This window comes from Clinocottus analis, unplaced genomic scaffold, assembly GCF_023055335.1.
Source record: "Clinocottus analis isolate CAN_PGR_092001 unplaced genomic scaffold, fCliAna1.0.p SCAF_42, whole genome shotgun sequence".
In the NCBI taxonomy this organism is placed as follows: Eukaryota; Metazoa; Chordata; class Actinopteri; order Perciformes; family Cottidae; genus Clinocottus; species Clinocottus analis.
In genome coordinates, this window is record NW_027176176.1 from 455,001 (window position 1) to 480,000 (window position 25,000).

Genomic DNA, 25,000 nt, shown 5'->3' on the forward strand with positions numbered 1-25,000 from the left:
ATCATATGTATAATGTATGATCTATATAACTCTATAAACTACAGGTTTATAGAGTTATATAGATCATATGTATAATGTATGAGCTATAATAACTCTATAAACTACAGGTTTATAGAGTTATTATAACTCATATGTATAATGTATGAGCTATAATAACTCTATAAACTAGAGGTTTATAGAGTTATTATAACTCATATGTATCATGTATGAGCTATAATAACTCTATAAACTACAGGTTTATAGAGTTATATAGATCATATGTATAATGTATGATCTATATAACTCTATAAACTACAGGTTTATAGAGTTATATAGATCATATGTATAATGTATGAGCTATAATAACTCTATAAACTACAGGTTTATAGAGTTATTATAACTCATATGTATAATGTATGAGCTATAATAACTCTATAAACTACAGGTTTATAGAGTTATATAGATCATATGTATCATGTATGATCTATATAACTCTATAAACTACAGGTTTATAGAGTTATATAGATCATATGTATAATGTATGATCTATATAACTCTATAAACTACAGGTTTATAGAGTTATATAGATCATATGTATAATGTATGATCTATATAACTCTATAAACTACAGGTTTATAGAGTTATATAGATCATATGTATAATGTATGATCTATATAACTCTATAAACTACAGGTTTATAGAGTTATATAGATCATATGTATAATGTATGATCTATATAACTCTATAAACTACAGGTTTATAGAGTTATATAGATCATATGTATAATGTATGATCTATATAACTCTATAAACTACAGGTTTATAGAGTTATATTGATCATACATTATACATATGATCTATAATAGAACCCAACATGAGCAGCATGACCACACACGTGTAAAAACATGTGCTTCTCTTCAGAGGATTGGCTGCACAGACGCTCTTATTGCTGGTCACACACACACACACACACACACACACACACACACACACACACACACACACACACACACACACAGGTTGCCATGGAGACTAGCTGTGAGCTGCATCACCTTGGTAACACCTGCCGGTCGCTGGACTCACATGAAGTTATGAGTTATGAACAGAAGACTTACACGTCGTTGAACTCCTCCAGGCTGGTAGCTGGTGTGAAGACGTCCAGCAGGCCGATGACCTGCAGACACACGCACACACACACACACACACACACACACACACACACACACACACACACACACACAGTTTGAGGAAAAAAAACATTTGATGAACTTCAATATTAGCGAACGTGCTTTCAATGCAAAACAACAAACTGACAATAAAGAACGATCATTTATATACACACACACACACACACACACACACACACACACACACAAGCTCTGTTTGGGTAGTTTGTGTCGTCACATAAATGATCCGATAACAACAGAATGAATCAGAGGAAGCAGCGAACATCGTCTGGTGAAGTTTAAACTTTGAGATGACAAAACGACAACGACAAAACGACAACAACACAACGACAACAACAAAACGACAACAACAAAACAACGTGTCAACGTGACAAAGTAGCGTGAGATGATTACGAGCACAAACAGACTGTTTTCTGTTTGAACTGAGCAGAAAAAGAGAGAAAGAGGACAAAGACAGGATGCATACGAGAGGATTATCACGTGTGTGTGTGTGTGTGTGTGTGTGTGTGTGTGTGTGTGTGTGTGTGTGTGTGTGTGTGTGTGTGTGTGCCACCCTGCCCTCTGGAGAGAGGCTGTGTTGCAGCAGCAGCCCGCCCACACAGCACACACAGCCACAGCTGATTGGTCAGCTGCAGCCACAACAATCAGCTGATTGGTCCTCGCTGGCTCTCCTACCCAGAACGCAGGGAGTCTCCTGGCAACACGCAGCCTCTGCAGAGGCAGCCGCCGCCGGGCCGTGCAGCTCATGCAGCGCTCCGTTACGGAGAAACAGGAAGTGCAACGTGCTCGTTCATGATCTCAAGAACAACCGGACGGAGCTGCAGCTTGTGACACGACTCTGAATGATCAGAACGAACCCAGAAAACCTTCAAATGAAGCATCACCAGCAGAGCAGCTGCTGCTGCACCACAGCTTCATGAAGCAGAGCAGGAGCATGTGACACACACACGGACCACTGCTGCTGGGTTACACTGTGACGCACACACACACACACACACACACACACACACACACACACACGCTCACGTTCTCGTGCTTCATGTGCTTGAGCAGACGCAGCTCTCTGTAGGTTCTCTTGGCGTGGATGATGGACTGGAAAGGTCTGGACAGCTTCTTCACTGCGATCTTCAGGCCCGTCTTCACGTCATACACCGAGCTGCAACACAGAGACCAGAGACACATGAGCTGAAGAACACTCCTCATGTGAGACGGGAACATTTCCTTTCTTCAGGCCGGAGGAACGGGCTCAGGCGGCCTTCAGCCAGTCACCAGAGCTGAGAGCTGCACACCCTCAGTGTGGTGAGCTTCTCACCCTGCAGCCTGAGGCCTGAGGACAAGACTGAGCAGGACGAGAGAGTGAAGCCCACCCAGGAGTTCCCCTTGTTTACTCAGGGCTTGGATAAAGGACGAATGAATCAACACAAACGAAATAACCATCAAAGCTGCAAATGCAAAGCTGATTTGAGCAAATCCAGTGAAGTCAGTCTCTTATCTTTACCTTCACTGGAGCAACAGCAGCACAGAGCCAGGTTACTGGGAGTGAAGGGAAGGACCAGGAGAAAGACACCAGCTGCTCCAGAGAGCATGGACAACAGCAGGGTAAGTGCACGGTGACCTTTCAGTGCAGAGGTCGAGGCCCTGCTGTCGCTGTGTTACTGGAAGAGAGAGAGTCATTTCCCTTCAACAGGTTGCACAAGCTGCTGCTTTGAACTGTGGACCTGTGACTGGGAGCAGCAGCCCGTTGGTGGGCGAGTCAGTCAGGTGCTGTTTATCTTGTATTGCACCAAATCACAAAGTCACAAAGGATCCTCAGAGCTTCACAGTCTGCAACAACATCCCAGACCTCCATCGGATCAGAACTCTCTACAACCAGAGGACCTTCTCCCTGATGCACAGAATGAAGCCGTGGAGGTCCAGCTCACCACACGAACACTTTTCATGAAGAGCGGTGTGCGCAGGGCGCACAGTGACACACATCCACCACGAGGACATGAAGATAAGCAGAGTGTTTCTTTCCAGCTGCTCACAGATAATCTCACACACCCTCTGGACTCGCTGCTCCAGGCCTGCAGCAGCACTGCTGTGTGTCACTCAGTAAACATACTACACCAAGGCTGAAGCACACACACACACACACACACACACACACACACACACACACACACACGCTAATCTGCAGGACAAACAAGAGGGGTCTAAGCATACAGCGTCCAATTAGTCTGCAATAAATGGAAGTGCAATAAGAGACGAGCAGGAAAACATGAACTGTAGAGGGAGGAGCCTCCTCATGAGGGAGGAGCCTCCTCATGAGGGAGGAGCCTCCTAGGAGAGAGGAGCCTCCTCATGAGGGAGGAGCCTCCTAGGAGAGAGGAGCCTCCTAGGAGAGAGGAGCCTCCTCATGAGGGAGGAGCCTCCTCATGAAGGAGGAGCCTCTCATGAGGGAGGAGCCTCCTCATGAGGGAGGGCCTCTCATGAGGGAGGAGCCTCCTCATGAGGGAGGAGCCTCTCATGAGGGAGGAGCCTCTCATGAGGGAGGAGCCTTCTCATGAGGGAGGAGCCTCCTATGAGGGAGGAGCCTCTTAGGAGGGAGGAGCCTCCTAGGACGAAGGAGCCTCCTATGAGGGAGGAGCCTCTTAGGAGGGAGGAGCCTCCTATGAGGGAGGAGCCTCCTAGGAGGGAGGAGCCTCCTCATGAGGGAGGAGCCTCTTAGGAAGGAGGAGCCTTCTATGAGGGAGGAGCCTCTTAGGAGGGAGGAGCCTCCTCGGAGAGAGGAGCCTCCTAGGAGAGAGGAGCCTCCTCATGGGGGAGGAGCCTCCTCATGGGGGAGGAGCCTCCTCATGGGGGAGGAGCCTCCTCATGGGGGAGGAGCCTCCTATGAGGGAGGAGCCTCCTAGGAGGGAGGAGCCTCCTAGGAGGGAGGAGCCTCTTAGGAAGGAGGAGCCTTCTATGAGGGAGGAGCCTCTTAGGAGGGAGGAGCCTCCTTATGAGGGAGGAGCCTCCTATGAGAAAGGAGCCTCCTCATGAGGGAGGAGCCTCCTATGAGAAAGGAGCCTCCTATGAGGGAGGAGCCTCTTAGGAGGGAGGAGCGTCCTATGAGGGAGGAGCCTCCTATGAGGGAGGAGCGTCCTCAGAAGGAGGAGGAGCGCATGCAGAGCGTCATGTCTACATCCTGAGTGTTTCAGCAGGTCGATATCCGTCATCTGGACTTGAAACACATTTCAACTCAACTCTCACATCAGAAACATGACGTCACGTTTCACACGTGTGAAACCAGCACACAGAGAAAATGTCACCACAACATCCGTGTGCATTAAAACAGACTGATGCACCTTCATCTTCATCGTGCCTCAGCTGCTTCCTGCAGGACGTGAGCTGTTCCTCTCAGGGCTGTGAAGCGAGCAGCATTATGATTTAATCTGGCTCGGTTTAGGAGCCTCGACGACCTCGTGAGTGAGATAACTGTGTTGACACAGCAGGAGCAACACCAGCAGGGTTTACAGCTTCATCTTCATCATCACATGAACACAAGATGGTTTCCAGTTTGCTCTGCAGTGATGAAGCAAAGCAGAACGCAGGAGAACGAGTGCAGCTTTCATTCATTTCAAAAGGTTTCTCTCTTTGCATCTCAGCAGCACGGCGTCTGCAGCTGATCACCACTCTTCTTCTCTGGTGACATCACCACTCTTCTTCTCTGGTGACATCACCACTCTTCTTCTCTGGTGACATCACCACTCTTCTTCTCTGGTGACATCACCACTCTTCTTCTCTGGTGACATCACCACTCTTCTTCTCTGGTGACGTCACAGACTGAATCCTGTAGCTGCTGGTTGAAGCGTGAGCTCCTGTTGAGCTGACGAGTCGCGGTGGTTTGAACCACGAGCGCGTCAGCCGAACGCACCACAAGTTGCACCGCCTCCCAGATTAGCTGTTATTATAATTATAATTATAATTATTATATTAATATCACATTGGTTTCATTAAGCGAGACCAGACACTACATATTCTAATATTCACCAGTGCAGGCAGCAGAGCGTCTTGAGCAGAAGCACAGAGACCTTTTTGTAAATGTTAACGTGTTTTAAGAAGCAAATATGAAATATGTGAATGTCTGAAGGAAAGCAGGAGAAAGTTCCTACACAACGTTCTGATCAATAACTGTGTAGATGTGCAGTGAATATGTATGAAATCCTCTTTACATTGTGTTATTAAATGTCTGGTAATGTTCAAGTCTTTCAGCGTCTGTGCATAAGCTGCTTGGTAAAGTCTGTGAAATGACTGTTATGATACATCAAAACCAAACATATTGTTCTGCAGCTCGATGCATTCCTCTGCTGCAGATTAGCGATTGATTTCAGTGCTCGTGGTGCTGCGCGCAGCTCGCTGAGCACCTCGTGACGCGGCGCCACGTGGTTCTGCTTCCTGACGAGCAGGAAGCAGAACCACGGTCAGAACCAAGAGAACCTGCTGACGCCAAGTGACAGCTCGATGGAGAACGTCTTTTACAAGCTCATGCTTCAATACGTAACATGTGGAATAGTTGAAAGAGAGCTGACCACAGCGACACGCTGCAGGTGAGAAACACCGTCCTGAGACTTCAAGGCTTCATTCTGACGACGCAGACTGTGGTCACAAGGACCTCCTGACTCCTCCCCCTGGTCCAGACCTCCTACAGAACACAAGGAATGTCCTCAGGTGAAACTACAAAGCAGCAGCAGGTGACGGAGCAGCCGGCACGTTTGGGGAGGAAATATTTGGGAATCCTTCGATCCGATGAGGTGCTGAAGCTCCCTGGTCCTGATGAGGGGCTCTCATCATGAAATGAACTGAGCAGCATCGCCGCTGAAGGCTGTTCCTGCATTTGCCTTCATCACACTCTCTTGAACATATTCAAAAACATGACTGGAGACAAAGATATGAAGGAAGGAGGTTGAACATCTATAAATGTTTAATCTGCCTCAACAGGCGATGCCCTGGGTTTGACCTCAGGGCCTCAGCAGGGTTTGATCTCCAGTGTGAGAAGGGATCTACACAACTACACAACTACACAACTCCTGCAGCTCCAAAGCATCCACTTCACTCACAATTCTAACTGTTCATTCACCACCAACAACTGTAAAAACTGCAAAAAGCACCCGTCAACAGTTAAAGATGTGGAAGTAAATACATATTGTGTGAATAAAGTCCTCCTCCATGACTCCATGAGAGTAAACTCACTGCCTAACCTCGGGACTGTGAGTCACGGGTGTACCACAACGGGAAAGGGTGACATCATTCTAGAGTCATCGGTGTCGTCGAATGGGCTCCTGTAGAAAGCTCTCACTGTGCGCGAGGGGGCCTGCTTTCTGAAAACCACGTGACCTTCTGGTACTCTGCAGGCTGCACCCGACTAGAAAATGCATAATGCATGCAGGGTGCAGCAGCAGGCTGCGCGTGCAGGACGGCCTGCTGCTGTAGTGGAGGCTCGTGCTGCTGGGACCCGCACGCGGGGACCCGCACGCGGGGCCACTTCTCCTGCAGAGGAAGCCACGAGGAACACTCAGCCCGGTACCCGGGGCCAGAGCGGCCCGTCTGGTCTGGTGGGGTCTGGTCCTGTCCGGGCATCACGTGTGTTTACAGCGCCCCCCCCCCCCCCTCCCCATTCCTCCCTCCTCCTACCCAACGAAGAGACGCGAACCACCCGAAGGTGCACGGTGTCTCATCTCATAGCAGCCCAGTGAGGATGTAAACACCCCCCCCCCCCCCCCGGGTCCGCCTTCGCGGGTGGCCCGCAGCCCGTGGGGAGGTGCCTGTGGCGGGCCTCTGTGGGTGGAGGAGCCCGTTGTGCAACGCGCCGCGCTGCCGGTAGCACCCCGCAACAACTGCTTACCAGACGGACCCGTACGCCCCGGAGCCCACCGGGGAGAGGTTCTGGTACCGCTCCGGGACCTCCCACGCGGTTTTGTTGAGCTCCTGCCGGTAGAAAGTGGGTCTCTCCTTCTGCGACATTCCTGCGGATCGCCCCGCCGCGTAGCGCCCAACAAGCGGAAACTTGTGCTGTCTCTCTCCGCCCCGCGCGGCACGACGCGCTGCTGCTGCTGCCGGGAGCCCGCGGGCTGAGCGGGTCCGACACGCACGACTTCAGCCGCACGCTCGTGCAGATTGTGTGCAGATTGTGTGCAGTTGGTGTGCAGTTGCGCACAAAGCCCCCCAGCAGCGGTCCGCGTGCGTCGGGGCGCTCGGAGACAACTTCCTCTGCCGGAGCGCGCAGCCAGGAAGCAGCCGGGGAGCGCGAGCTGATGTTGTTCGCGCTGTTCTCTCGCTCGCTCTGCTGGGCGCGCGCGGACACGTGACCGCGCACGTCCCTTCGTCGATCAACGCTCCCGTCAACAATGTTTTTTCTCGCGAGAACTGAGTGCACGGCAGGAGAACAGCAGGGGAAGCCCGAGCTGCTGATGTGATGTGATGACGTCATGTAATACCATCTGACTGAACATTGTGCATTACTATATATAGATTATAGTTAGGTGGTTAAATACAGATGAACAGCTCAGACACAGCAGAATAACATCTCATCGTATAAAACAGATTGATAGCTGCAGTGTCCGTCAATGTGTGACGTCATGCATCACACGGCTGAAGCAAGGCGTGGCCGTTTGTAGAACTACGTCATCAAAGATGAAGGATCACTACAATCAGGTGATGTGATGCTAGAAGCTAAATGTCATAGATGAATTATGGCTGACCTTCAGTCACAGGCTGTTAGAAAATAACTCATTAATATTTGATCTGTTTGTGGGGAGAAGAATAAAAAAGATGGGAAACAAGTTGTGTGGCTTCAGGGGACAAACATCATATTAGCAAGACAACATAACATGCAGCGTGCTTTACTCGCCTTCAGCATCAGGAAGGACTCGTCCACATGAGGCTCGACAGGAAGAACGAAGCTAACAGCAAAACAAGGACTCAAATGAAATCAATAAAACATAAAAGGGACTTGTGCGATACATTGAATAAGACCACAAACACAGAAATCGTCCGAATAATATTTTAATAAAAATTGCATTGCTTCCCCTCTTGAAACAATTTCATCCTTTAAAAATGTAACATAAAGTGGCAGAATTAAACTCAGAATAACTATGTAATTAAGATGGGATAAGAGGCACCATCACTATTTGGCATTGCATTTAAATTATATAAATGTTTAGGCAAGTCGGACATAGAGATCTAATTTTACAACATGTCAAAGTTATTCTTTACTCTACAGTTGCAGTAGAACTTTGTCTCCTACGTGTCTTCACGTGTTTGTGACGTTTAAAACATGTTAAAGTATTAGATGTCAGAGTAAATACAGCATACACCTGTGCAACATGTGTATTTCAACCCTAAAGCAAAGCTTGAAGGAGCTGCATCACACATTCATAACATGAACACAGCGGCTTCCTGAGCAGAGCCTGTGGTCCCACTTCCTGTTAGTGTTGTAACACGAGCCTCTGGTTCTGGTAGCCGGCCGTGTGCACGTTAGAGCATGCGAGTCCATTTCGTCTGTAAAACCGCCCACATTCCTTCCCCCGCCTCCTCTTGTGTTCATGCCCCTCTGCTAATGGCCGCTGCCCTGCAGCGAGCGGGGAGCAGCGCTCATGAGGTGGATGACGACCTCCACGTGGGATCGCGGCCCAGACGCTGCCTTCTGCATACAGCTCCTTCAAGACATGCCACACAGCACTGTTGAGAAAAGGTCAAATATAGTGTACACTAGAACGGCTTTAAATATTAGCTTTGTTTGTTCCCTACACCTCGACACAAGAGGGATACAGAAAAAAAAACAATTCATCATTTTCACTGACAAATCTCTACTGGTCATATCTTTTTCCAAATATATACATTCTGGCTAATTTTAGGTTGTGTAGAGGTACAACGCACACACTGCCCCTCCATCTTCCGCATCCTTCAATGTAAATATGGTGGGGTGTGTATGGAGACAACAAACAGTGTTACCCTACAACAGAATGATACCATGTGACCCAACCGTGCGGCTCCTCTGTAATAACCGCGGAGTAGATTCTGGATGCCCTTAATGTCTGTCGTGCATACAAATGTCACGGGAGGAGTGATGGACCCGACCACCGGCTGGTCCGTCTCACGGCTCCACGGGGCCAGAGGGCTTTCATCGCTCAGGCGATCCAAGAAGTTTCCCCTAACGAGGATGAGCTCACGACCACGGTCCATCTCAGCCGGCACCCGTTCAGTGTCCCGTCCCGGCCGGACTATCATTTGAAGAAGACGACGTAGAAACCCATGAGCAAGCAGGAAACAGCCACGGCAATGTGGAGCCGCGTCCCAATCACCGCAGCTGAGAAGAGAGACGGAGGATAAGGAGGAGAGAAGAACATTGAACAGTCAATGTATAAACATATTACATTCAACGTGAACTATGTACAACAAAGCCTTGTGTTGGAGATGAAACACTGACAGAGTTAGCTTCTGACTTGGAGCTTTCAGGCTTTTTTCATTTGTTTACCGCTACACACATCTGCCTTTTCCCCATTGCACATGTTACCTTCTTTAAGCTTGAAGAACGCAGGTGGAGCTAACAACAAGAACAACAGGCTGGGCCATTACAATAGAATGAGTTAAGGAATAACTTCTCCGGTTTTAGGTTTTCTCACAGGAACATGAAGTGTAGAAAATACAGGTGTGTGTGTGTGTGTGTGTGTGTGTGTGTGTGTGTGTGTGTGTGTGTGTGTGTGTGTGTGGTGTGTGTGTTGAAGACATCTACCTTTGTAGAAGACACCCCACACTCCTTTCTTCTCTGACAGCAGCCAGCTGTTGAGGCGAGGTACCTTCTTGAGGTACGCACACGTGCAGATGAACAGCAGCCCAAAAGTCAGGATGCCATCGAAGGAGTACACTAAGGAAGATAATAATAATAATAATAATAATAATAATAATAATAATAATAATAATAATGTCAGTCTGCTTCACCTGCAAGGTAGCCGAGTGCAATACATATTCAGCTCAAAACAAAACACGTAGTCTGTTAAACAGTCTGTTAGTTTAACATTTTTTTACTGACAGATGACATGCTAACATACGGACAGGCTAACAGACAGATAACATGCTAACATACGGACAGGCTAACAGACAGATAACATGCTAACATACGGACAGGCTAACAGACAGATAACATGCTAACATACGGACAGGCTAACAGACAGATAACATCCCAACATACGGACAGGCTAACAGACAGATAACATGCTAACATACGGACAGGCTAACAGACAGATAACATGCTAACATAAGGACAGGCTAACAGACAGATAACATGCTAACATACGGACAGGCTAACAGACAGATAACATGCTAACATACGGACAGGCTAACAGACAGATAACATCCCAACATACGGACAGGCTTATAGACTGACGGATAACAGGCTAACATGCTAACAAACAGGCTAAGAGACTGACAGATAACATGATAACAGACTGACAGATAACATGCTAACATGCTAACATACTGACAGGCTAACAGGCCACGTCACACTCATCCAGGTCGCGCGCTCGTCCGCCAGCTCGAGCGCGCGCGCCCTCCTCGCTGAGCAACACGACACACTTACCATTCGTCATATTCGCAGTTTGCTTTTTGACGCCGTTAAATGACTGTTTCCTAAATCAGCAGCCCACCATGGAACAGAAAGTGGAGACAGTCTACTCGGTGGTCATTTCCGGTTTCAGAGCGTCTCAAGCTTCTAGCATCAGTGCCCCCTCGTGGGCGGCCGGAGAACAGCAGCTGCAGGCCGAGTGTTGGAAAAAGATTTGATGTTAAACTTCAACAATGTGTTCGAGGTAAAAATACGTTTATGAAAAGTTTTGGGGGGTTAAACATAATTCTGATTCAGTTCTATATATATATATATATATATATATATATATATATATATATATATGTATATATATATATATATATATATATATATATGTATATATATATATATATGTATATATATATATATATATATATATATATATATATGTATATATATATATATATGTATATATATATATATATATATATATATATATATATATATATATATATATATATATATATATATATAAAATATAGATATTTTTAACATTTTATATTTTTAACTTTCACTTTTTATTTTTACAGTTTAAATCTTTTTTCCAGACAGCGATACAAGTAAGATAATTAATACTATTGTGAGGGATCTTGCTTGTGTTTTGTGAGTTTGGTTCATGAAGCTGAAAGAGATTTCTGAATAAATAAAACTATTCCCGGTAAGGCAGGAAAACTAAACCAACCAGAGGACGGAGCGGATCCAGGAGAGGAGTCTCCTTCACACACCGGGGAGAAAGGAGCTGCAGAGTCCTGCATGGGCTGGCAGGCGTGGATCACCAGGCGATAGCTTAGCATCAGCCTCCTGTCTCCCAGGGTTAGGGTCCAGGGAACACCTCAGCACTGCTGGCCTTCTTTACCAGTTTGTCCCGTCTCCTCCTGTCGGCGGTCGTGATGCCGTTTATCTGGAGGCGGTTCCTCTGGCACCATCCTATAAAGTCCTGGTTCAGTTATCAGAGATGTGTTTGAAGTCTGAGGTGTATGTGGAAAAGAGGAAAGGACCCAGAACGGTTCCTTGTGGGAACCCTGTGCTGCAGGACACCAGGTCTGACTCACACTATCGTATTTGTACATACTGTGGACGGTTGGTGAGGTGGTCCAGGATCCATGCATGTGGTATCGGTTTGTTCATGTGAGGAACCTGAGACGTAGCAGAGCTTTTCCTCCTGACGACCAGAGCCAGAGGACAAGAGGATGCTCGTGTGGGGTCAAGTCCCATGCAGGAGAACTTAGGACCAGTTTGACCGCTGCTTTCATCTCAGATTGTAATAATCTCTTCACGAGCGCTAACATGAACATGGCCCATGTGACCTCAGATGTTTGACTCAGTGTTACCAAATATTAAACTCAAGAGTTTTACAGGAGAATAACTCCTAGATATGAAGAGGAAGTATAAGTTAGGTGATGTTATTTTAATATTGTTTAGAAAACATTTCATCAAGTCTTCTTCTGCACTTCGTAGAGAACCTTACAGCTTGTATGCGTTTGACTGACACACTGAAACAAATGTATACATCAGAACAGAAGTGACAAGAATACATTTATTTTGTAATAAAACATGGAGGGAGGCTGACCATGGACAGAAGACAAACAGACAGAGGAGACAACCTGCTGGTGACAACTGGAGTCAGAATGAACTAAACGTAGCGGCCGTCAGGAGGAGCTGTGGGCGAGTGATGAGGCTGCTCGGCGTCTCGGGTCAGAACACGAAGGATGAAGGACGCTCAGGAGAGAGCTTCACTTCAGCAAACACACAACACCATTCATGGACATTAAAACTATATTCCTTGTTTTTTAAAAAGTGACCAAGTGCCAGCTGGTAGTCGATATCAAGTTTCTGACTCTGCAAACAGACATTTAACAGAACTGGACATTTCCTCTCAGTAGATGGAAGTGAGCGTTTGATTGTAAATGTCCTCATAAAGGAGGAATAAAAGGCTGAATGAAACACATTCTGTTCACCTCCAAACACACAAACCTCTGATCCTATAAACACAAACCTCCAGCTGCAGAATAAGTTAACAATAAATTAAATACCGATACAATTTAAATTGCTTTCACAAAACATGTAGACATCATGGCAGGTAAGAGTCTCCCGTCTGCGCTGCTCCGTGCACACAGAACCACCTGGAAACATCCCACAATGCTGCAGGTGCAGCAGCAGACCGGAGCGGTGCTGAGGAGAGAGCACAGAGGAGCAGGGCTTCAGTCTCTGGGACACGTTTCCATCATCAGGACACCAGTGAAGCTGTGAGACGTTACAGAGTCCAGACCCAAGGAAGCAGACAACACACGTCAGACCCGACCAAAACACAATGAGCTATTCTACAAAGAACACTATAATGATTGTTAAAGCCTTTTAAAACCGTTGAAATCAGACGGGAAAAGAAAATAGCTCGACCAACGTGATGACGTTTGACTTTTTTCTGTTCTTGTAACAATAATGAAATGAGATGCTTTTTACTCAACTTGAAGGCAATAACGTTGTTGTCTGGTTACAGAACTTTACACGGTGACCCTGAAGGAAACGTGTCCCTTCACCTGAAGAAAACGTGTCCCTTCACCTGAAGAAAACGTGTCCCTTCACCTAGAGAAAAGGTGTCCCTTCACCTAGAGAAAACGTGTCCCTTCACCTGGAGGAAACGTGTCCCTTCACCTGGAGGAAACGTGTCCCTTCACCTGGAGGAAACGTGTCCCTTCACCTGAAGGAAACGTGTCCCTTCAGCTGGAGGAAACGTGTCCCTTCAGCTGGAGGAAACGTGTCACTTCAGCTGGAGGAAACGTGTCCCTTCAGCTGGAGGAAACGTGTCCCTTCAGCTGGAGGAAACGTGTCCCTTCAGCTGGAGGAAACGTGTCCCTTCACCTGGAGGAAACGTGTCCCTTCACCTGGAGGAAACGTGTCCCTTCACCTGGAGGAAACGTGTCCCTTCAGCTGCAGCAGACGGACCAGAGGCCCATGCAGGTGCTGCTGGGACATGATACGAGGGTTAAGGGATGCCGTCCTTCCTCTGGCAGCACTGCGAGGGCGGCACGCTCCAGTCGTACACGTAGGACAGGCGCAGCTTCACCTCCTCTTTGCAGAGCCGGCCGTCGCGCTGCAGAGTCTGGTGCTTTTCCAACATGTCCTCCAGACTCTGCTTGTGTGTCACCAAGTATTTGTTGTTGCAGCCACGGGATTTATACTCCGTGTCAAAGCGCGTGTCGTGCGTCCGCCGTACGTCCACCGGGGCCAGCCAGGCGCCCAGCGACACGTCCTCGCTCTGCCACGTCTTGAAGAAGCCGGCGTTCAGGCGCACGTAGTGCACCAGGTCGGCCGAGAGGACGTAGCCGCCGCCCAGCGCGTAGGGCAGGTAGTAGTCACAGAGCTCCCAGGAGCTTTCCCGCCACTTGCCGGCCGTCTTCACTCGGCCTCGGCCCGAGAAGAAGCCCCAGTACAACAGGGTGGGCTCTTTGCCCTTCAGCTCGTCCTTCAGGAGCTCCAGGCGAGCAAACGTGTCGTCGTCCGCCTTCAGGACGAACTTGAACTCCACGTTCTGGTCCAGCCAGGAGTACATGTGCAGCAGCTTGAGCGTCAGGTTCTCGTAAGAGTCTCGCAGCTCCGGCAGCAGCAGCAGGTCCTTGTGCCGGCCTTGCTCCGTGTTCAGGTTCTGCTGGTCCTCACCGGACAGACCCTGAGTTCCCACCACGAACATGGCCAGAACGTCAGAGTCCCGCTTGGCCAGCCAGGTGCTGCGGATGATGCTCCTCCGCTCCGTGTACTTGGGCCCGGTTGTGATGAGGACCACGAGGAACGCCGACAGGTCTTTGGACACGGACGAGGGGTTCTGCTGCTCCGGACGGGACTGTAGGGCGCTGGCACGGGGGGCGAGGCCCGGAGGGTCCTGGTGGGCTTGTTTCAGGGTTTCTGAGGTGCATTTAGCCAAGAAGACCAGAACCACAGCGAAGCTGCACACAGTGCCGATGACCAGGGCCGTCTTGTGGCGGCACACTAACCGGAACAGATTCATGGTGCCGAGTCCGAGGTGAAACACTACAAAGATTGGGACATCATCTAGTTAATCATCACACAACAGCTTGAGACAACACGCTCCTCTGCAGCACGCGGGCTGAAGGAGGACGGCAGGGAGGAATATGTGCAACGTAAACAAACATGCATGAGGGGCAGAAAAGATGGCGCGCTGGTTGAACCGTGCAGAACGTCACGTGCCGCAGCGGAGGATGTGTTACCTGAGCGCGTGAGAGGCTCCTGTCCCGGGCTGCTGCACGTGACGTGAGAGGTCCCAACACGCAGGTTAGCTCGCGCAGCCAGGTGTCCCTGCGTCCATCTTCAAGTCTTCTGAGGAAAACAACCCACTTCTGCGCGGAGGGACGGACCGGAACCGGAAGTAAAATGAATAAATAACAATTTTTCTTTTCTTGATTGCTTTTATAACACTTATTAGTATTAGAACATACAACCTACACAAGAGGAAATGTGCTAATTTTGCCGAGAGCTGTTATGACATCACAACTACATATTACGGTATTACACGTACCGTTATATAAACAATAATAATGGAGCAGTGGAAATCATTTCTTACCTAAATATGGCATATGAAAATAATATATATAATATTGTTTTATGACGGATAATGAAATGGAGGGGTGGCAGCTTGTGGACAGCTGCTGATGGGCGCATGCGCATTAGCTCTAGTGTCTTGCGTTGGAGAGACCGGACGTTACATTATCTTCCTTCAAAATAAAAGCATGTCCACAACATCAAAAACATAAAATTATATAAATCTTCAAAAATATTTAGAATATTTCACCAGTATGTATGTATGTATGTATGTATGTATGTATGTATGTATGTATGTATGTGTGTATGTATGTATGTCTATATATATATATAAATAATGTCACATGTATGTATTTTAATAATAATTTAATAATAAACAGTATTATCAGTGGGTATAAAATGCAGGATATATAGTGTACATATCCTGCATTTCATACTCAATGAATATAGTGTTCATACTGTCTATATTATTATCCTACTCATGCTGCTATTTTTCTTTTTTATTATTTATCTTATTCATATTTGTTCTGTCATTCATCTAGCACATTGCACTGTAATTTTACTGCTTCTTTGCACTTCTAGTTAGATGCTAAAACTGCATGTCGTTGTCTTGTACTTGTGCAATAAAAACAATGAAGTTGAATCTGAATCTGAAGCGGGCTTTTATTGTGAAAGACGCAAGCGGAAACCTGCTGTTTCATTGCGGTAATGACGCGCAGGATAGTAATGGCGTCGTGGTAAAGCAGCAGTATGTCGCCTGTATTTCACCTCTCCTTCAAGCAGACAACGGGCCGCGTCACGTAAGCTGTGAGCTCGACTCTTTCGTCCGGAACAGACGAGCTGTGTGCGCGCGTCCCGCGCCGCGGGAGGACGGAGCAGCGATGGCTTCCGGGACCTGTCCCCTCCGGCTCGCCATCTTCCTGCTCAGCCTGAGCGTGCTGTTGGCGACAGCGGCTTCCGAACATGACCCCTACCGGATCCTGGGCGTCGGCCGGGGCGCGAGCCAAGCCGAAGTGAAGAAAGCGTACAAGAACCTGGCCAAGGAGTGGTGAGTGTCTGTGCGCGCGCGCGCGTATACCGCTGCACGAGCCGCGACTGATGCGCGCTGTCCCGTGTGCGCTCCTCTAGGCACCCGGACAAGAACAAGGACCCGAAGGCTGAGGACATGTTCATCAAGGTGTCCAAGTCCTACGAGGTGGGTGCAGATGCATGACAGCAGTAACACCTGTGCAGTATGAACACAGTAGTAGTTGTTCTGGACATACACGAGGGCACGTATTACTGGTTTTAATGCTCATTTATAACACGTGTTTCTTCTTTACGATGTCTCTTGTTTGCTCGTTACACTGTGCCGCTGAAAAGCCCCTTCGTTTCCCTGCAGGACTAATAAAGGATTATCTTATCTTAACATGTCATGTGGACTCTATTTCATACCGAGTCCAGCTGACAGCCGGCATGAGGCTCACGGAGTCTGTCCCACTTTCTGTATTTTATACTTTATGCAGGTGATATAACATGAATAACACTCTTTATGCAGGTGATATAACATTAATAACAGTCTTTATGCAGGTGATATAACATGAATACCAGTCTTTATGCAGGTGACATAACATTAATAACAGTCTTTATGCAGGTGATATAACATTAATAACAGTCTTTATGCAGGTGATATAACATGAATACCAGTCTTTATGCAGGTGACATAACATTAATAACAGTCTTTATGTAGTACATATAACATTCATAACACTCTTTATGCAGGTGATATAACATGAATACCAGTCTTTATGCAGGTGATATAACATTAATAACAGTCTTTATGCAGGTGATATAACATTAATAACAGTCTTTATGCAGGTGATATAACATGAATAACAGTCTTTCTGCAGGTAATATAACATGAATAACAGTCTTTCTGCAGGTAATATAACATGAATAACAGTCTTTCTGCAGGTGATACAACATTCATAACAGTGTTCCTGCAGGTGATACAACATGAATACCAGTCTTTATGTAGTACATATAACATGAATAACAGTCTTTATGCAGGTGACATAACATGAATAACAGTCTTTATGTAGTACATATAACATTCATAACAGTCTTTATGCAGGTGATATAACATGAATACCAGTCTTTATGTAGTACATATAACATGAATAACAGTCTTTATGCAGGTGACATAACATTCATAACAGTCTTTATGTAGTACATATAACATTCATAACAGTCTTTATGCAGGTAATACAACATGAATAACAGTCTTTATGCAGGTAATACAACATGAATAACAGTCTTTATGCAGGTGATACAACATGAATAACAGTCTTTATGCAGGTGACATAACATTCATAACAGTGTTCCTGCAGGTGACATAACATGAATACCAGTCTTTATGTAGTACATATAACATTCATAACAGTCTTTATGCAGGTGATATAACATTCATAACAGTGTTCCTGCAGGTGATATAACATGAATAACTTTATAACACAGTCCTCTCGCCGGTGTCTTTCTTCCTCCCACAGATTCTGTCCAATGAGGAGCGGCGTTCTAACTTCGACCGCTTCGGGCAGACGGAGGAGAACCAGCCCTTCGGCCAGTCTCAGCATCAAGGTTTCCGAGGCTTCCATAACAGCTTTTATTTTGACGAGTCGTTCTTCCACTTCCCCAGGTACGGCTCAGGTGTCTGTCATTGAACCGGTCGCCTCTCGTGAGGCCTGAACATCTGATGTGGAGAGGAGGGGCTCCTGGTAAAAGCAAAACAAGATAATATAATAATAATTTATACGATCAAAGCACCAGCAGCTTTGAACCAAAGTCCCTCTTTCTGTCACTCGTGATAAAACTCCTGTTCCTGTTAGTTGTGAGGGTTTCACTCCACAGCCTCAGAGCCGTGTTTTCCCAGCATGCCGCTGGCTCCAGTCCACACTGACTGGTGTGGGCTGTGCGCCCCCTTGTGTTGGCTTCTGGTCACAGATTATTAACCACAAAACTCCTGTCACACTGATTTTAGTTGCCAGCAGATATTGCTCCAATCCCAAACTCTGGTCATGTTTAGAAAACCTCTACTGCTCACCAATCACCAGATTATTGAATGACAGATTAATGTACGACAGATTAATATATGACATAGTTATGGATGACAGATTAATGTATGACATATTAATGTATGACAGATTAATGTATGACATATTAATGAATGACAGATTAATATATGACATATTAATGAATGACAGATTAATATATGACAGATTAATATATGACAGATTAATGTATGACAGATTAATGAATTACAGATTAATATATGACAGATTAATGTATGACAGATTAATATATGACAGATTAATATATGACATAGTTATGGATGACAGATTAATGTATGACATATTAATGTATGACATATTAATGAATGACAGATTAATATATGACATAGTTATGGATGACAGATTAATGTATGACAGATTAATGAATGACAGATTAATGAATGACAGATTAATGTACGACAGATTAATGTACGACAGATTAATGTACGACAGATTAATGAATGACAGATTAATGAATGACAGATTAATGTATGACAGATTAATATACGACATATTAATGAATGACAGATTAATATATGACATATTAATGAATGACAGATTAATATATGACAGATTAATATATGACAGATTAATGTATGACAGATTAATGAATTACAGATTAATATATGACAGATTAATGTATGACAGATTAATATATGACAGATTAATATACGACAGATTCATATATGACAGATTAATGAATTACAGATTAATGTACGACAGATTAATATATGACATATTAATGAATGACAGATTAATGTATGACAGATTAATATACGACATATTAATGAATGACAGATTAATATATGACATATTAATGAATGACAGATTAATATATGACAGATTAATATATGACAGATTAATGTATGACAGATTAATGAATTACAGATTAATATATGACAGATTAATGTATGACAGATTAATGTATGACAGATTAATATACGACAGATTCATATATGACAGATTAATGAATTACAGATTAATGTACGACAGATTAATATATGACATATTAATGAATGACAGATTAATGTATGACAGATTCATGAATTACAGATTCATGAATTACAGATTAATGGATGACAGATTAATATATAACAGATTCATGTATTAATTAATAGAATACAGATAGTTTGCTGGCTGTAGATTCAACAAGAAGTTTATATTAAATTAAAATGTATTTTAAGCCCAAAATCTTGAATTACAAACACTCTTTACAATATGTACATGACCTCTGACCTCTGACCCTCACGTCAGAGCAACAGACACATCTGAGAGAGAGCAACAGACACATCTGAGAGAGAGCAACAGACACACCTGAGAGAGAGCAACAGACACACATGAGAGAGAGCAACAGACACACATGAGAGAGAGCAACAGACACACATGAGAGAGAGCAACAGACACACATGAGAGAGAGCAACAGACACATCTGAGAGAGCGCAACAGACACACCTGAGAGAGAGCAACAGACACACATGAGAGAGAGCAACAGACACACATGAGAGAGAGCAACAGACACATCTGAGAGAGAGCCACAGACACAACTGGGAGAGCAACAGACACACCTGAGAGAGCAACAGACACACCTGAGAGAGAGCCACAGACTCATCCGAGAGAGCAACAGCCACACCTTGAGAGAGAGCAACTGACACAGCTTTGAGAGAGCAACAGACACACCTGGGAGAGCAACAGACACATATGAGAGCGCAACAGACACACATCTGAGAGAGCAACTGACACACATTGAAGAGAGCAACAGATACACCTGAGAGAGAGCAACAGACACATATGAGAGAGAGCAACAGACACATATGAGAGAGCAACAGACACACCTGAGAGAGAGGAACAGACACACCTGAGAGAGAGAGGAACAGACACACCTGAGAGAGCAACAGACACACCTGAGAGAGCAACAGACACACCTGAGAGAGAGCGACAGACACACCTGGGAGAGCAACAGACACACATGAGAGAGAGCAACAGATACACCTCAGAGAGAGCAACAGACACACCTGAGAGAGAGCAACAGACACACCTGAGAGAGAGCAACAGACACACATGAGAGAGAGCAACAGACACACCTGAGAGAGAGAGGAACAGACACACCTGAGAGAGCAACCGACACACCTGAGAGAGCAACAGACACACCTGAGAGAGCAACAGACACACTTGAGGGAGAGCAACAGACACACCTGGGAGAGAGCAACAGACACATATGAGAGAGAGCAATGTGCTTGATGTATAATGTTTTTTTATATGTTGAGACTTAAAGAGAAGAATCACTGACAAATGTTGTTATTAATAAAGTAGAGTAGGAAGATGTCATGCGTCCATCTCTGTGTCAGAGAGTGAACACAAGCAGGTACAAGTACAGGTACACGTGCAGGTACAGGTACACATGCAGGTACAGGTACACATGCAGGTGCAGGTTCAAGTACACGTGCAGGTACAGGTACACATGCAGGTGCAGGTTCAAGTACACATGCAGGTGCATGCACAGGTACACATGCAGGTACAGGTACACATGCAGGTGCAGGTACAGGTACACATGCAGGTGCATGCACAGGTACACATGCAGGTACAGGTACAGGTACACATGCAAGTGCAGGTTCAGGTACAGGTACACATGCAGGTGCAGGTATACATGCAGGTGCATGCACAGGTACACATGCAGGTACAGGTACACATGCAGGTACAGGTACAGGTACAGGTACACATGCAAGTGCAGGTTCAGGTACAGGTACAGGTACACATGCAGGTGCAGGTGCACAAGTGCTGTGCTGATGGTTCCTGTCCAGACGGCGCTCCTCAGGCTCCGCCTACAAACGGCCGCTGTGTGGTTTCCTCCCCTCCTGCAGGTCCAGGGACTTTGCGGACAGCAAGTACCTGCTGCAGCACGCTCAGTTCAACAGCGACGTGCTGCCGGACAGCCACAGGAGGCCGTACCTCATCAAGGTGACCTCTGAGTGGTGCTTCGCCTGCGTCCACATCGAGCCGGTGTGGAAGGAGACGGTGCTGGAGCTGGAGCCGCTGGGTGAGTCCAGTGCTCACGCTGAGGCCTGAATGTAGCAGGGAGGCTCTTTACAAGCAGAGTCGTCACTCAGGAGGAGGAGTCACTCGGGGGAGGAATTCAAAGTTGTTAATTCTGACCATTAGAAGTCCAGAGTCCAGTGTTCTGCTCCTCAGGCTGCTGTCACTCATTGGCTCGACCTGGAAAACCCTGCAGACATGAAGTACGCAGTGGCTCTGCTGTCAGAACCAGTGGAATCCAGTTTGGATAGGCTGTAGCTTTTGCCTTAACGTAGCATGAACGAGCAGGACAGGTGTATGGGCTGCATTAGCATGTACAGGTGTACCTGCAACAAGGCGTCCTGAGCATGGTGCGGTCTCAGTGCTCCAGTGTTCTCGCTCCTCTGTTTGCTGAAAGACAACACACTCTGCAGGATGAACGTTTGTCGTGTCTGTTATTGGACTCAGTTGAAGTATGTGAACTAGAGTCTGTACTTGACCGGCATGTTCTGCTCACGTTGGCGTCTCTTTAGACGTCAGCGTGTGCGATGGCTCTGCGGCGTCATAGCGGTCTCTCTGTGCTCTGACATCAGGTGTTGGCATCGGCATCGTGGACCTGGGCTACGAGCGCCGCCTGGCCCACCAGCTGGGAGCGCACCGCGCGCCCTCCATCATCGGGCTGGTGAACGGACGCGTCACCTTCTTCCATCAGCCGGTGGTCCGAGAGCTGCTGCGGCAGTTCATCGAGGACCTGCTGCCCCAGAGGCTGGTGGAGAAGGTACCGGCCTCAACATACTGCTGTATATGTTTACAGGAGGCGCACTGGTATTTAATGCAGCTGAAAGGCCGTAAAATAGATAAATGATATATTCATATTCCTGCAGGTCACAGACAACAACTACCTGAGCTTCCTGGAGAGCTGGCGGGTGGAAAACAAGCCCAGCGTCCTCTTGTTTGACCAAATCCCCATTGTTCCTCTGCTGTATAAGGTGAGACACACACACACACACACACACACACACAGCGTTGCACTATTTAGACTACACCCTAACCCTATTTTTTTAATCAAATTTCCTCTTTTGTGACAGAATTATTCTCTTCAAGCGATCTCAACCAAATGTTCTTTATTGTTTTGATAGCTAATGTCAATAAATGTGTTTGCTAGAGAATATTCCAGGAACGTTCTCGTCATAATGATCCACAGTTCCAGGTGTGTGTGCTGCTGTTTGAGTGTGTGTGACGTCTGACCCTCTCCAGCTGACGGCGTTCTCCTTCAGAGACTACGTGCGCTTCGGCTTCGTGGACCAGGGCGACGCCCACAACACGCGGCTGCTGCGGCAGTTCAACATCAACACGTACGCTCCCACCATGCTGCTGTTCAAGGAGGACACGCAGCGCCCCGTGGACGTCATCCAGGTACAGACCCACCTCACCTCACTAGGGCCATGTAGACGTCATCCAGGTACAGACTCACCTCACTAGGGCCATGTAGACGTCATCCAGGTACAGACCCACCTCACTAGGGCCATGTAGACGTCATCCAGGTACAGACCCACCTCACTAGGGCCATGTAGACGTCATCCAGGTACAGACCCACCTCACTAGGGCCATGTAGACGTCATCCAGGTACAGACCCACCTCACTAGGGCCATGTAGACGTCATCCAGGTACAGACCCACCTCACTAGGGCCATGTAGACGTCATCCAGGTACAGACCCACCTCACTAGGGCCATGTAGACGTCATCCAGGTACAGACCCACCTCACCTCACTAGGGCCATGTAGACGTCATCCAGGTACAGACCCACCTCACTAGGGCCATGTAGACGTCATCCAGGTACAGACCCACCTCACTAGGGCCATGTAGACGTCATCCAGGTACAGACCCACCTCACTAGGGCCATGTAGACGTCATCCAGGTACAGACTCACCTCACTAGGGCCATGTAGACGTCATCCAGGTACAGACCCACCTCACTAGGGCCCCGTGGACGTCATCCAGGTACAGACCCACCTCACTAGGGCCATGTAGACGTCATCCAGGTACAGACCCACCTCACTAGGGCCATGTAGACGTCATCCAGGTACAGACCCACCTCACTAGGGCCATGTAGACGTCATCCAGGTACAGACCCACCTCACTAGGGCCATGTAGACGTCATCCAGGTACAGACCCACCTCACTAGGGCCCCGTGGACGTCATCCAGGTACAGACCCACCTCACCTCACTAGGGCCATGTAGACGTCATCCAGGTACAGACCCACCTCACCTCACTAGGGCCATGTAGACGTCATCCAGGTACAGACCCACCTCACTAGGGCCATGTAGACGTCATCCAGGTACAGACCCACCTCACTAGGGCCATGTAGACGTCATCCAGGTACAGACCCACCTCACTAGGGCCATGTAGACGTCATCCAGGTACAGACCCACCTCACTAGGGCCATGTAGACGTCATCCAGGTACAGACCCACCTCACTAGGGCCATGTAGACGTCATCCAGGTACAGACCCACCTCACTAGGGCCCCGTGGACGTCATCCAGGTACAGACCCACCTCACTAGGGCCATGTAGACGTCATCCAGGTACAGACCCACCTCACTAGGGCCATGTAGACGTCATCCAGGTACAGACCCACCTCACTAGGGCCATGTAGACGTCATCCAGGTACAGACCCACCTCACTAGGGCCATGTAGACGTCATCCAGGTACAGACCCACCTCACTAGGGCCATGTAGACGTCATCCAGGTACAGACCCACCTCACTAGGGCCATGTAGACGTCATCCAGGTACAGACCCACCTCACTAGGGCCATGTAGACGTCATCCAGGTACAGACCCACCTCACCTCACTAGGGCCATGTAGACGTCATCCAGGTACAGACCCACCTCACTAGGGCCATGTAGACGTCATCCAGGTACAGACCCACCTCACTAGGGCCATGTAGACGTCATCCAGGTACAGACCCACCTCACTAGGGCCATGTAGACGTCATCCAGGTACAGACTCACCTCACTAGGGCCATGTAGACGTCATCCAGGTACAGACCCACCTCACTAGGGCCCCGTGGACGTCATCCAGGTACAGACCCACCTCACTAGGGCCATGTAGACGTCATCCAGGTACAGACCCACCTCACTAGGGCCATGTAGACGTCATCCAGGTACAGACCCACCTCACTAGGGCCATGTAGACGTCATCCAGGTACAGACCCACCTCACTAGGGCCATGTAGACGTCATCCAGGTACAGACCCACCTCACTAGGGCCCCGTGGACGTCATCCAGGTACAGACCCACCTCACCTCACTAGGGCCATGTAGACGTCATCCAGGTACAGACCCACCTCACCTCACTAGGGCCATGTAGACGTCATCCAGGTACAGACCCACCTCACTAGGGCCATGTAGACGTCATCCAGGTACAGACCCACCTCACTAGGGCCATGTAGACGTCATCCAGGTACAGACCCACCTCACTAGGGCCATGTAGACGTCATCCAGGTACAGACCCACCTCACTAGGGCCATGTAGACGTCATCCAGGTACAGACCCACCTCACTA

General features: G+C 47.4%; 4 protein-coding genes and 1 long non-coding RNA gene across 6 annotated transcripts in view; 2 read left to right on the forward strand and 3 right to left on the reverse strand.

Annotated features, from left to right (window-relative positions):
• The window catches only part of mapk14b (mitogen-activated protein kinase 14b), a 14,941-nt gene extending 7,486 nt beyond the window's left edge, over window positions 1-7,455 (reverse strand). For both annotated transcript variants that reach the window (XM_068599023.1, XM_068599022.1), the window contains exons 1-3: window positions 7,032-7,455; window positions 2,192-2,321; window positions 1,094-1,152 (exon numbers count right to left, since the gene is read on the reverse strand). In XM_068599023.1, coding sequence (XP_068455124.1) covers window positions 1,094-1,152; window positions 2,192-2,321; window positions 7,032-7,150 — 308 coding nt within the window. In that variant the 5' untranslated portion in view covers window positions 7,151-7,455. The remainder of the gene's footprint in view (window positions 1-1,093; window positions 1,153-2,191; window positions 2,322-7,031) is intronic.
• A 720-nt stretch (window positions 7,456-8,175) lies between these two features.
• Window positions 8,176-10,887, reverse strand: tmem167b (transmembrane protein 167B). Its single transcript, XM_068599031.1, has 3 exons — window positions 10,764-10,887; window positions 9,921-10,052; window positions 8,176-9,494 (listed from the first exon to the last, which is right to left on the reverse strand). The coding sequence occupies exons 1-3, from the start codon at window positions 10,771-10,773 to the stop codon at window positions 9,412-9,414; spliced, it is 225 nt and encodes a 74-aa protein (XP_068455132.1). The 5' UTR covers window positions 10,774-10,887; the 3' UTR covers window positions 8,176-9,411.
• On the forward strand, window positions 10,758-11,571 carry LOC137801685 (uncharacterized). Its single transcript, XR_011079901.1, has 3 exons — window positions 10,758-10,992; window positions 11,321-11,350; window positions 11,454-11,571. It is a non-coding gene; the product is annotated as an uncharacterized lncRNA (long non-coding RNA).
• Window positions 11,572-12,313: 742 nt separating this feature from the next.
• On the reverse strand, window positions 12,314-15,452 carry b3galt6 (UDP-Gal:betaGal beta 1,3-galactosyltransferase polypeptide 6). The gene is made up of 4 exons (XM_068599024.1): window positions 15,367-15,452; window positions 15,014-15,142; window positions 13,696-14,816; window positions 12,314-12,962 (listed from the first exon to the last, which is right to left on the reverse strand). The coding sequence occupies exon 3, from the start codon at window positions 14,791-14,793 to the stop codon at window positions 13,774-13,776; it is 1,020 nt and encodes a 339-aa protein (XP_068455125.1). The 5' UTR covers window positions 14,794-14,816; window positions 15,014-15,142; window positions 15,367-15,452; the 3' UTR covers window positions 12,314-12,962; window positions 13,696-13,773.
• A 600-nt stretch (window positions 15,453-16,052) lies between these two features.
• The window catches only part of LOC137801672 (dnaJ homolog subfamily C member 16-like), a 13,721-nt gene continuing 4,773 nt past the window's right edge, over window positions 16,053-25,000 (forward strand). The window contains exons 1-7 of the mRNA XM_068599019.1: window positions 16,053-16,392; window positions 16,473-16,539; window positions 17,873-18,018; window positions 21,289-21,464; window positions 22,033-22,217; window positions 22,324-22,428; window positions 22,697-22,855. Of these exons, the coding sequence (XP_068455120.1) occupies window positions 16,226-16,392; window positions 16,473-16,539; window positions 17,873-18,018; window positions 21,289-21,464; window positions 22,033-22,217; window positions 22,324-22,428; window positions 22,697-22,855 (1,005 nt within the window). The 5' untranslated portion in view covers window positions 16,053-16,225. The remainder of the gene's footprint in view (window positions 16,393-16,472; window positions 16,540-17,872; window positions 18,019-21,288; window positions 21,465-22,032; window positions 22,218-22,323; window positions 22,429-22,696; window positions 22,856-25,000) is intronic.